Source organism: Herpailurus yagouaroundi, unplaced genomic scaffold (genome assembly GCF_014898765.1).
Source record: "Herpailurus yagouaroundi ecotype Mexico unplaced genomic scaffold, PumYag 250, whole genome shotgun sequence".
Taxonomy (NCBI): Eukaryota; Metazoa; Chordata; class Mammalia; order Carnivora; family Felidae; genus Herpailurus; species Herpailurus yagouaroundi.
The window spans coordinates 1,699,955-1,713,280 of NW_024412467.1; the positions used below are offsets into that span (position 1 = coordinate 1,699,955).

The 13,326-nt window shown below is 44.6% G+C and overlaps 1 protein-coding gene across 4 annotated transcripts in view; it reads right to left on the minus strand.

Annotated features, from left to right (window-relative positions):
• The window catches only part of CARMIL1 (capping protein regulator and myosin 1 linker 1), a 313,766-nt gene that overhangs the window by 104,260 nt on the left and 196,180 nt on the right, over positions 1–13,326 (minus strand). For 2 of the 4 annotated variants that reach the window (XM_040460655.1, XM_040460653.1), the window contains exons 18-22: positions 9,001–9,012; positions 6,727–6,808; positions 5,887–5,986; positions 5,733–5,787; positions 987–1,159 (exon numbers count right to left, since the gene is read on the minus strand). In XM_040460655.1, coding sequence (XP_040316589.1) covers positions 987–1,159; positions 5,733–5,787; positions 5,887–5,986; positions 6,727–6,808; positions 9,001–9,012 — 422 coding nt within the window. The remainder of the gene's footprint in view (positions 1–986; positions 1,160–5,732; positions 5,788–5,886; positions 5,987–6,726; positions 6,809–9,000; positions 9,013–13,326) is intronic. The other 2 variants (XM_040460656.1, XM_040460654.1) reach the window with 1 other exon arrangement.

Sequence of the window (13,326 nt, forward strand, 5' to 3'; positions counted from 1 at the left end):
ATTTTGGAAGAGAAGTGCCATTTTACTTCCAGGATATGAATACTTCAGAGGTATTTTGGTGTCTGTCAATTCCCCGGACACGTGAAACAGCGTTTAGTCGTCTGATCCAAGAATCACACCTCTAACTGCTTCCCTTCCTGATCCCCAATGGCCTTCTTTCCACACACCCTGACCTTCAGAGAAAGTGCTGCAGTATTTGGCTTCTGCCTTCAGTGCAGACAGAAGATTCAGGAGAGCAAGGGAAGCGTCCAGAAACATCAAGAAAGAGCCCCTGAAGCACGCTGCGAATGAACTCTTCCTTAACCAGACTGCCGGGTTAGGTAGCAGTTGGATCTCTCCACAGGACGGATGGCACCGTGGTCCTTAATAAAGTGGTTACCACGCAGCCAGTCCTTAAGAAGAGCCACACTTGGGAAACACTCCAAGTGGAGGAAAACCACTAAACAGAATTGTTAGCACCCATCATGAACTTGCCTTTGAACCGACAAACCTCCTGCATCCCTTGGCTTTTAAGCCTCTATATGGGCAGCGGTGGGCAGGGGGAAGCAGCGTGTTGGGCTCACGGCCAAGTACAGGGAAGCCCCTCATGCGGTTCCTTCGGTCTCTCTAGCTCTGCTCACTGGCACCGGCTGCAAAGCCCTCCCGTACCGCTCCGCCGTGCGCACACAGCAGTCTACCCCGACGCGAAAGAGAACACAGTACCATTTCTCTTCAGGTCAGGTTTCAGGTCACGGTGGAAATCTTTGAGACGACAGTACGTGGGACTCACCGTGTCTAAAGTGGGGACACTCCTCCTCCCTCTACACTAGGACAAAAAGACTTGACGTCATTACTCCTCCTTCCCAGCTGGCCCGATGGGAAACTCAGCCCCCACTGGGACACAGTCAGCTCTCCAGTGCTTGAGGGCCAGAATCTTCTCCAGGGCCTTCTAGGGCCCTCCAGAGGGCAAGCCTCCGTACCCGGGGCCGGGTACCAGACCCGCGTACCTGAGCTTGGTGTTGATCTGCAGCGCCTTGGCCAGCATCTTTGCTCCCATGTCCCCCATTCCGTTCCCGCTGATGTCCACCTTGGTCAGGGAGGTGTTGCTTCCCAGGGCATTGATGATGATGGTGACCTCGGTCTTGAGTTTCGAGTCGGCCAGGGACAGGGACTGCAGAGGCTGAGAGGGAACAACAGGCGGGGCTCACGCGGTCTCATCGAGGCAGCCACCGCGCTCCGTGACCCCTTTCACGGAGAGCCCCCGGGGAAGGTGCCCAACACGCACACTCCAAGGGTCTCCCGTTGAAACTTCTGGCTACAAGACACTGACAGATGGGCCCCCGATGGTTCGAGATAAAATGGACCTTTGCAGTCAAACGTGGAGGGCTCGTGTTTCAGGGCTGGACAGTGGCCACCGCTCTCCTAAGGGAAGCGTGCGGAGATACCCAGAGTGGCCAGCTCTTTTGAAGTGCGGGGTGGGACGAAGCAAAAACAGTACGAGAAGAGTTCTGAGCTTCCGTACGGCTACATTATCCCTTTTTACCCATTTTATTTTTATGCAAGGTGAAATGACATCTTAAAATGCTAGCAGAGAACAAATGCGAAATAAAAACCAGCCAAGATTATTAATAGCTGACATTTACCGAACGGGCACTGTCCTTAACTACTGTCCCAGGATCCTCCCAGCAACCCAGCACTTTCGGGTTCGATATTCCGCACTGTTATCCCCATTTCCCGAATGAGACACAGAAAGGTTAAATGGCCCAACCGAGGCTGCACCATTAGAAAGTAGCTGGACGAGGGCTGGGTGGCTCAATCAACTTCTGCTCAGGTCGTGATCTCGCGGTCCGTGAGTTCGAGCCCCGCGTCGGGCTCTGTGCCGATGGCTCGGAGCCCGCAGCCTGCTTCAGATTCTGTGTCTCCCCCTCTCTCTCCCCTCTCCCACTGGTGCTCTCTCAAAAATAAATAAACATTAAAAAAAAAACAAAACAAAACAGCTGAACAGAACCAGAAAGTCTGGTTCCACACTTGTGCTCTGAGCTCCTACACAATGTTGCCCCTTGTGGCTTATCCTCAATCTTTTCAACGATCATCCTTAGCTTTATGAGTACCAGTCAGAAGACACAGAAGTTTTTTAAAACAGAGAAAAAGTCAAACATCTGTACGTTTTTATCAGCATAAGCTGTATGATGAATCCAAACTAGCCCACTCAATGCCCATTTAAGCTGAAGACTGAAAGCCACGTGGTCCAGAGACAGGCCAAACCAATGAAGAGGGCTCCCTGCCGAGTTCCCTTTTCTTGTTTACGGTACCTCCCTAGCCGCATAGGCATCTGAGTTTGCAAGCCCTGAATTCAGCCATGACTGAAATAATAAAGTGGTGGAAATTCCAGAGCTTGAACCAATGTGGCCCTGAGAGCCAGATCTCAGACTTCCCTGGGGGACGTGGATGTCTTCTGGGTTGCTTAAGGCAGTCTACCCAGGCCCAGCCGTACTAAACAGTTCTAGGAGCTTACTCCATTAAGTCTGACATTTCGGGAAAGTGGGATTCCGGGAACAACTTCCAGGGTCACCCACGTTCCACCGTGGCCCATGCGAACGGCGTTCTCAAGATGTGCCCGGTGGTCCGCGTGACCCGCACACACAGTGTGGCCACTCAACCACTGGCCACTGACATGTTCACGGTGCATCTGTCTCAAGGCTGCAGGAAGCGGGGCGACGGTACCGATGGTTTCGAGACTCAGACATCCACAGAGTGGCATTATGCGTTTGACTCCAGTTTACCAAGTGACCGTAGTGATTGTCCTCATTGTCCAAATTTGACCACGTTTTCTAAACTTACTAGAGCCATGGTAAAATCAAAAGGTAATGCAGTAATTTGATGTATTTTTTTTTAACTTGGATCCAATTTTTTAAAGTTAATGGCATGGTCAGTGCTAAGGCAATTAAAACCTGAAAGCCTGCATGTGTTAGACTCAGGCAGGTTTCGCGAGGTTGTTTTGGTTTTCCTGAGATCTTACACTCAAAGAAATGGAAAAAACTGAACCAAAATGCTTCAGACTCGGGAAACTTAATGTTTTAAGTGAAAACAAATGCAGTGTTCCTTTAATAAAAAGCTGTAATCGCATCTCTCATCATTTCAATGGTCTCTATGCGACTACCACAAAAATGATATATTGCAGCTTCTTCCTAATACCGGAAAGTTGCCAAGTCTTCGAGCTAGCAAGCACCAATTCCAGGACTATATTCAAACTCTAATACACCCCAGGTAGCACTTAAAAATAATGGGCAGAGTCATTAATACGAACAGAACAGCCTGAATTGCGTGCGTATTTATAAGGTCATCCCTTACCTGATCTATTGCACTTGCGTGTAACGTGACTATTTTCTTGTTTCTTTTCATAGCCGAACACGCTTAACCTGAGAATCTGTCTCCTCGCAGCCCGCACTCCCAGGGGAAGCCCGTTCGCTTCGGCCGGTTACGGCACGAGTTGGCGTGGAATACTTCAAAACAAGCTCCCCTGTCGTCGGGGCCCCTGAGCGTTACTGTCCCCGGGCTCTGGGCTCCGTCGCCTGACACCCACTGTCTCTAGCCGAGGCGACACTGGAACCCACGGGCGTCTAGGTTTTCCAGCCAAACGTAACACGCAACACAGGGTGAACAGAGTGTTCCCTGGGCTGTCGGAGAACAGGCTGTAGGAGCCCAAGGTCACAACGTAGGAAGCAAGAGATAACTGCACAATTATCTTAAAAACTAAAATAAAAAGCCCGGTTGCGTCAGGCATCGGAAGTTTTAGAGTCCTAAGACTCAGCTCCTAATCGTTCTGAACTGTGCACATTACCGATTCAGGAGAAAAAAACCAGAAGGTGGTTGCCTTTTGAAAAAGCCACCCACGCTTCAATGACACCAACATAAGGAGCTTTCCACTGTATATTATTAGCGGCCCACTTCTCAGACTCGTAACCTGACGGGATCCACACCGACATGGCAAACTTTACCGCTGGCAAACACGTTCTGAGGGGTGTTTTAAATATCAAGATTGTTTTTAAGGGAGAGACTTCGGAAATAACAGAAACGAAAGAGCCTCATGTGATAAGCAAAAACACGAAATTTTAAGACATGTTTTTCAAAAAATAGAAATTTTCCTAAAACGTGCTAAGAAACAAGTATTTGGGGTGAATATTAAATGTGATTCTGCAGAATTAGCTTCCTCAATCTTTTAAAACTGGGCCAATACTGGGAAATCAGAAACTAACAGCAGGGTGGTAGAAAGTCAAAGGGAACCATGCGCAACTAACTGCATAAATTCTGATTTATGCCCCTAATTTTAATAGCCCTGTATAAAAGTGACACAATATGGAGTCTGTTAGCAAATGAGGGCAAAGAAAAGTGCTCCAAATCGTTAAATAATAATGAGTTTCATTTCCAGCCCTTAGGTTGGAAATCATATCCACACAATAAAGGGGCAGGACCACAGAATTTTCTCCCACCCTCCAGCTTAGAGCCAGGCAGAGAGGTAGAAAAGTTCCAGGCTTCACTTCTCCTGCCCCCTCAGCTTTTTCTCACAAAGTCAGCATCCAGTCGTAAAAGAATTTGCTACTACCCTGTATGCATTCAAAAGGGAAAATGACACTTTCTAAAAATGTGTCATATCTCACATGATTCACATAGGAAATCACTCTTACGACCTACAAAGTCGCTATCACCAAACATGAATAATGTGAGTCTTCACTGGAGGAATACAAATCGATTTGGATTTTAGGAACCATGAAAAGCTGGCTGGTGGCCAAATAGGACTCAAATAAGACATGGACCAAATCTTAAAGAGCATCAGTAAAATATAAGGTACAAAACTTAAGACACACCGGTTTAAGTTAAAGGAATTCATAGTAGAGTGTTTTTTGCTTTGTCCATATAATATCTTTTTTTTTTCTTTTTTCTAATACATTTTAAAAGGCAGCAAAATAGGATGCTATTTAAAATTAAATTTCTTGGGCACCTGGATGGCTCAGTCATTTAAGTGTCCGACTTTAGTTCAGGTCATGATCTCACAGTTCGTGGGGTTGAGCCCCGCATCGGGCTCTGTGCTGACAGCTTGCTCACAGCCTGGAGCCTGCTTCAGATTCTGTGTCTCCCTCTCTCTCTGCCCCTCCCCCACTCGTGCTCTGTCTCTCTCTCTCTCAAAAATAAAATAAAACACTAGAAAATTAAAATTACATTTCTTTCCTCCGAACCAAGTCTTGGCCAGGAACAGCCAAAGGGAATAAAAAGATAAGGAGGACCACTAGAGCTCTCGAAGCAATTTAAGACGGGCAACAACTTTCTTAGTCTCTTGTAACTCTACATAATTACTAGACGAAATTCAAATTAGCAGTATGATGTTTCCCAGCATGATATAAGGTCATAGAGTCCACTAGATTGAAGAAAGTCATGCTCGCAGGTTAGTGCATTAACCAAAGTGAGGAAGGAGTAAGTCTTATTAAAAGATAGGCTTAGGAGTCAATTTATACTTCCTTTAATCTTTTAGTTACAATCTTCCTTTAATTAGTAATGAGGTCAAGTGAAGAGTAAGCGATTCTAAGTACATTCTCTAACTATACTAAAGCACATGTATTTATTTCATTAAAAAACAGAAACTGTGCATAGAGATAAAATCATCTGAAAGTATAGCAGCGTTAACCCCGTCGACACAATTAGGAAGTGTGGTAACAAACAAAAGATTTTCGGCAGAAGGTCTTTAAAATACTACTCACCGATTCTTCGTCTTGAATCATCTGTACTAAGTTGTCCAACACAGGTGTCAGATTTCTAAAGAGTTTAAAGATATGGACAGTGGAATCAAATAAGCTTTCAGGAGGCTGATTGTTTTCATCATTGTCATATAAAAAAAAAAATCAAAGTTCTTACTTGGATTTCATATTATTAAAATTTTTGCCTAACGCCAGGTGCTGTATTGATCTGTTTTTACTGAGCCACACTATTAAGGTGGAGAGGTCAGATTCTAAACCTGGAAAGAATGAGAGAAAGCAGAGAATCAAAACACGTGTGTATAAATAAATTCTCAGCTGGAACACAACTGAGCAAAGGTGACTTTGGGTCACTTGGGTGACTTTCTCTACCGTCCCGAGGGCCCCGGGATTCTAGTTTTTTCTTTTCAAAGGAACGTTCTGCTCCCTTTCCGTGTCCTATTATTTCACAGGGATCAACTCGCTCTCTGCTAAGACTTACCTAAATCTCTTACACAGTCAGTGGCTAAGTCAAGGCAGCAAGGAATGGGAAAGCGGAAGTCTCCTCTCTGCCCATGATTTTCTAAAAGAAGACCCAACATCCTGTTCGCTGGGAGGTTAACTACCGCTGTCTATGCAAATTTAACAGGTTCAAACTCACAAGCCACTATAATTGGCAGAAATGAAGCTAAATAAACAAGTTCCTGAGTAAATAAACAAGGACTCAATTTTATTATCACCATGAATGCAAAAGGTTGGATCAAGATCATTATCAATGTTCTGAGGACAATTTCTTTTTAATTGTTTTATTACATGCCTGGCATTTTTGGCCGTGGTATCAACTTATGAAGACTTTGGCACATATTTCTTCCATAGTAAATTTTGTTAGATTTAAAAGCCCTATTAATTAGTCAAGAAGTAAAATAACACGTTTGTCAAGGCGTTGTCTAGGTTGGGCTTTCTCTTTTCCCTTTACTAACTTCAAACAATATTTCCACGTCTTTTCTGGTTTCCAGCTTACCATTATCGGAGATGTCTAAGCTGGTGATATTGTGGATTTCGGCGATGCAGCCTTCTAGCACTTGTGCACCTGCGGACCTCAGCTGGAGAAACACAAACCAAACACAAGGTCAAGTAGTCACCAACTCGAGGCGTAACCCCCAAAATAAATGAATGAATGAATGAATGGAGATATGGTCTCAAACTTAGTGCCAAAGAAAAAGCTTCTCAACTCCAGAATAGCTATCATCAATGGGTAAAGAGCCAATCGCTGATCATTGCTAAGGTTTCCCACGACATAAATCTGGAAATCACTAGAAAAAGAAAGAGAAAGATGGAGACCATACTCTCTGTCAACCCACAGGAATTTTCTTCATTTCTGACATTTGGAAACCTAACTGATCCTTCTTGTACCTGAGAAACAGTTACGGTTTTGTCTGATTGTTCCAGATTTCAGGGTATAACTCCACCAAGCAGCAGCAAAACCACCAAAGGAGACAATGAAGAACACCTCTTGTTGACTGTCAACTACTTCAGGAAGGACCTGTCCCCAGTCACCCAACACAAAGGGTGTGAGGTCTACCGCAAAGTAAACAGCTGACGGGGATTACAAAACGATTTGCATAAACTCTTTGAGCCATAGAAGAAAAACATGTTAGATTAATGTAAAATATTACTATGGTTGGCTTACAGCAAAACTAATTTCCTTTCCTATCATTACCTAATTTATTTTAAAGAGAAAGGCAACCTATAAAACTCAATTTGCATCTTTTCGACAAAACCAAAAGCCTGTTTCTAGAGGTCAGAGTATCTTTTGTGTTCCATTTAGCAACTATTTGAGTTCCTACTACCTTGTAAAGGATGCAGATTTCCCGAGCTGTGGCCCCTCTGCTCGGCAAACTTACTATTTAATAAGGGAAAGAAACTATCCTTTACTGGGAACCTACTATATACCAAGGGGACAGGGTGGTTTCTCTCTTGATGTAAGAAAATTAAAATTTATCTAAACTTCTATACCATAATGCAAAAATGCTACTCGTTCAGGTTTTGAGGTAAGAATTGAAAGAATCCTTTCTTCACTACTTGAGATGCAGGAGTCTTACGGTACCCGGAAACAAACCCTGCCAATTTTCCCGGCTACTTGGGTGTCAAACAGAGCTTTGCACGGACTTCAGGGATCGCCTCTTCATTCACAAGTATTTCAGTCGAGGTGTTTAAATTCAGCCTTCCCTACCTTCTACAGTGACAGCAGATTACTCTGGGGGGCCTGACGTGAACTGCAAAGGGGAGCGTCACAGACAGGCAGACCTCCCCAGGAGGCTGGTCTACACACTCCGGGGAAACCAAGACCAACCAAGTCCACAGCTGAGGGCCTTAGAACCCAGAGCGTAGAGCAACTGCCAAGGGTCAGCAGGCCCATTTCACTACCCCCGGCTGCATTCCTAGGTGCTCTCGAGCTTACCCAACTGCCCCGAGCCCATCTTTAGCACATCAGCTCTACGCTGACCCCAGCAGCCTGCTACGACTCAAAGTGTGGTCCCCGGACCGGTGGCAGTCTGCAAAGTTCTCACTACTGGTCTTAGGCAAAGTGCGGGCAGAAACTGACAACAAATATTTTAGGAACCTTAGTAATAAGAATTTTAGGCCTGTTGCATCAACTGGTAAAACTTGAGGGCTTGTATTTTTTTGTCTTTTCACGTATCTCTTTTCGACATTAAATTTTTACGACATTGTTGCAAAAGTATCGGCTTCTGAGTTTACGACATTGTTGCAAAAGTATCGGTTTCTGATAGCACGGAAACTTAAAAACCACCACCACCAGCAAGCTCTTCACCACGACGAGTTTTGAGAAGCACCGCTCCAGATCACAGCGTGTTCATGCTCGAAGAAGTGAATGTATATTCAGACTGCGTCAAAGTTTAAGCAAAAAAGTACTTCAGGCAAACACTTCAGAGAAACATAATTTGATTTTCAGAGCATGAAAAAAATTATGCTTTTGAGAAGATAAACATAAGTGCCTAAGTCTGCACAGTTTTATTATTTGCTGTTAGTCACGTCTCTGTTGAGAAGTAAAATTTCTACAAGAAAATCTCTGCTGGTTATTATTATAAAGTATGGTAAAAATATTCCATTTACGGGTCTGGAAAATATAGGTGACACTTCAGTGCTCAATTCTGTTTACTTCTGGAACTTGACTGATAATATTTGCAGCATACACCCCTAAAACATTTTCCAATAGTTCAAAACAATCAAATATATCACCCGACCCTAATTTATTGATTGATGAAGTACTTACACAGTGGCCAAGCTAAGGAAAGCCCAAGGAGAAAAAAATAAAAACATGTTATCAGCAGTTAGCACAACAGAGAAGCTGAAGCCTCTATCAACACACAATGTAAAGAAGCAAAAGAGAAAAACGCTTCCAACTAAATTCTCCCAAAACAAAGATCAAAAATTTAAGAGTATAACTGATCTTCAGTTACCAAAAACATTTGATCGAATTCATGGGTTATTAGACGCCTAAAACTCCCCCAAAGCGAAAGCTTTCCCAAAACAGTAAAAGCTTTTCTATTACTGTAAATGAAAATCCTTTTAAATGAATTTGCATAATCAGAGGCTGTGTCTGCATGTGTGCACGTAAAACTCATTTTGAAATTACCCCCATTCGGATCCCACACACTAACGTTATTTAAAAGAAAGCAAGATCAAAGAGGAGTAAATGGGACTGAATCACAGAATACTTTTGGAAATGTTAAAAATAAACTCAGGCTTCTTTCAAGAGAGAAGTGCCCTCTCACTCAAGGAAGGTGAACATTTCAGATATTACTCTAAGCAAACAGCTCTATCTGATACCCAAACAGCCATCGACGGGCATAACAGAAGTGAGGACAACTGAAATCTGGAGAGAACTTTGAATAATTCATTGCCCTTCCTCAAGATCGCTTGCCATTTAAAAAGATGCAGCAAATATTACAGATTTCAATATAAAATAACCCCTCCCCGAAATTACCACTTTCTCTTCTACAGGGGGGGTCTCAATGTGGCAATTAAAAAAATAATTTTTAGCCTGGGAAATCTTCTCACGTAAAACTGTGCGTAGCATAGGTTTTCTCCTAGGACAAAAAGTGGTTTGACAAGATCGGGTTCGAAATGTCCTCTCTGCTAAGTGGGGTTGGATGCCAAGAGGCAATTTAGAACCTAAAGAAGATACATCTAAATAGTCATTTCCAAGGTGCAAACAGTTGCGTGTTTCATATATGCTTCCTGCCCTGAGACACTTTCTGCTTTGCAGCCCACACCCCACCCGATAGGAAACGGATCCGTGCAGGGGGTGGGGGCGGGGGGGGTGCAGGGATTGCCACACACACAGCAAACCTGCCTGTCACCTCCAAGCTGGGTGAACCGCTGTCAGCTTGGATGCCCTTGCCTCCAAAGTGTCTATTCCCTTGCGGCTGTATCCTCCTCATTACAAATGTTAGGATCTAGTGCGTGTTTTTCGAACGCATCCTCAAAGCATCTTGCCAGGAATTGTGGGATAACGTGCAGGAAAGTTTCTCCTTGGAAGAGCTAGTTCTACGCCGAGCCCTACGACTAATTCACAGCCATCGTAATCAGCCTTCGCGTCTCCTCTGAAGTCTTGGACACTGGTCCCTCTCACTCGGAAGGAGATGAAGCTTGAAGGATTCACGGCCAGCACTCACCCTTTCTTCTGAAGCAGGGCGATGAGGCAGTCGGATTTCTCAACACAGGCCAGAAAGACAGACCGGCTTTCAGGGAGACAGGTACGTGGGGAGAATACGTACGGAAGCCAGTTTCACTGCTGCCGTGTAAAGCGGTTCTGAAGCACCTCTTTCGGAACCGACCTTGCGTGCAATGGAACACATTTCTTTGAACATCCACACGGATGCTGAATCCTCACCCGTGGAGAGTGAGTGAATGGGGGTCGGCCGCAGGCCGTCCAGAGGCAAGTCGGGCCGTCGAGGGGGACACGGTTTTGTGTCAGAAATCAGGTATGACTAGAAATTGATGAGACTAACCCTTCTCGAAAGCTTTGAGATAGCTTTGAAGGCGACTCCAAAAAAGGTTTCAGGAAAGACAGAATATTTATAAAGCTTCTAAGTAAAACCTCTTAGAAAGGCAATACTGACCCACGCTGTAAATTCTGGCATGCAAAATAAGGCTTTGCTATAGTAATCCCCTTCCTCCCCAGATAATGGCTCACGGCCGGGCCAGGCACTGTGCCAAATACTGTCCCTGTCCCCCAAACTATTATAATCTCCATCCCACAGGTGAGAGACAAAGGCTGAATGAAGGAAGGCAAGACAAGCGGCTGAGCCAGATATCAAAGGGGACCTTTTTGAGTCCGAAGTACCCACCCTTTGTTTTGACCCTCTGTTGTCGTCCCTAACTACTTGGATTCCCTCTCTGATAGAAAAAGATTACTCCTTTTTGGTACTGATAAGACCAAATGGACTGATAACATAATTCGAGAGTAACGCCTAAAGAAACACAGATTTCTTTTTTTCTGTAGGTTGAGAAGTTACCTGTAAATGAAAGGTTAATTTCAGTACTTATTAGCTTAGCCCCCACAGAGCAAAAGGTTACAGCCTCAACCTTTGGATTTTTGTCTCCAAATGACAACGTTTGTGTCGAAGGAAAGCAACTCTGTAATTTCTAAGTACCTACGTGCTTTTATTTTTAACAGCAGTAAGTAGAAATCGCCTCTCTCGTTCGAACCGATGACTGTGAAACGCCTCGTTCAGGGCAATAAATACAGAAACACTGTAGGAACCACAAGGACAACCCACGGGGAAAGAAGAGCACGAACAGGGTAGGAACCCGCAGGGGTAAAATCAAACCTCACTTGCTTAAGCGGAAGTTATTCTTAGCTTTCTGTGTAGACACTTTTTTTTTTTAATTTTTTTTTTCAACGTTTATTTATTTTTGGGACAGAGAGAGACAGAGCATGAAGGGGGGAGGGGCAGAGAGAGAGGGAGTCACAGAATCGGAAGCAGGCTCCAGGCTCTGAGCCATCAGCCCAGAGCCCGACGCGGGGCTCGAACTCGCGGACCGCGAGATCGTGACCTGGCTGAAGTCGGACGCTTAACCGACTGCGCCACCCAGGCGCCCCTATGTAGACACTTTTAAAAAACGACTCAAGTGTAGTCGACACACAGTGTTTTATACTCGTTTCAGGTATACGACATAATGGTTCGACCACTATGTGAAATGCTTACAATAGTAAGTGTGGTCGCCATCTGATACCGTACAACGTTATTACGATATCACAGACTATATTCCCTTTTCATCTGCAGAGACACTTTAAAAAAATTTTTTAACATTTATTTTTGAGAGAGAGAGAGAGAGAGAGAGAGACAGAGAATGCGTGGGGGGAGGGGCAGAGAGAGAGGGAGACACAGATTCCGAAGCAGGCTCCAGGCTCCAAGCTGTCAGCAGAGAGCCCGATGTGGGGCTCGAACTCACAAACCATGAGATCATGGCGTGAGACGAAGTGGGACACTTAACCGACAGAGCCACCCAGGAGCCCCGTCTGTGTAGACGCTTTTAATTCTGACTTCAAAGTTCCTCTCCTCTCTCCTCCCAATAAACTCAGCCACCATCTTACATGATGGTCATTTATTTTTCTGTAACACCCATACAAACATCACTTAAAAATTCATCAGTGCAGGGGCGCCTCGGTGGCGCAGTCGGTTAAGCGTCCGACTTCAGCCAGGTCAAGATCTCGCAGTCCGTGAGTTCGAGCCCCGCGTCAGGCTCTGGGCTAATGGCTCAGAGCCTGGAGCCTGTTTCCGGTTCTGTGTCTCCCTCTCTCTCTGCCCCTTCCCCGTTCATGCTCTGTCTCTCTCTGTCCCAAAAAAATAAATAAACGTTGAAAAAAAAATTAAAAAAAAAATTCATCAGTGCAAAGTAGCTGTTTCACAATAAAATTATTTACTTGTAAATATACAACGACTTCAAGGTATTTGGTATTTGTTCTTTGCTTCCGTGGCTTGGGAAGGTGGTAGCATTAGAGGCATCATCAGGGGATGATGAATTTGTTCAGTGCCCACATCAGAAACTGTCTAGTATTACAGCTCAGACAGGTCTATCAGCCCCTCATCTTGAGTGAGTCATCTCTGTGGAAATGACTTCCAAGACGGCACGGTGCTAGAAGTTTCACTGCTCACCACCACAGGTGGAGAATTTGTCTGATCATAAGGGAATATTAAGTGCTGGATTCTTGCATGATTTTGACTGGCATGCTAACTAACAGTAAAGGGGTCTGTGTCACTATGGCTAGAGAGGGCATGAACAGAAAACAGATACACATGTGTCATTTTTTTTTAAGTTTATTCATTTATTTTGAGAGAGAGGAAGAGCATGCGCAAGTTGGGGAGAGGCAGAGAGAGAGAGAGAGAGAGAGAAAGAGAGAGAGAATCCCAAGCAGGCTCAACACTGTCAGCACAGAGCCCGATGTGATGCTTGAACTCACAAACATGGTCTGAAGTGCATAATTTTAAACTTCCAAGTTGGTGAAAAACTTTTTCTGAGAGCACTACATAAACCCTGAAGTACTAAATAATTAAAGGGTAGCAATGAATGCCAAACTGCCAAGCATTCT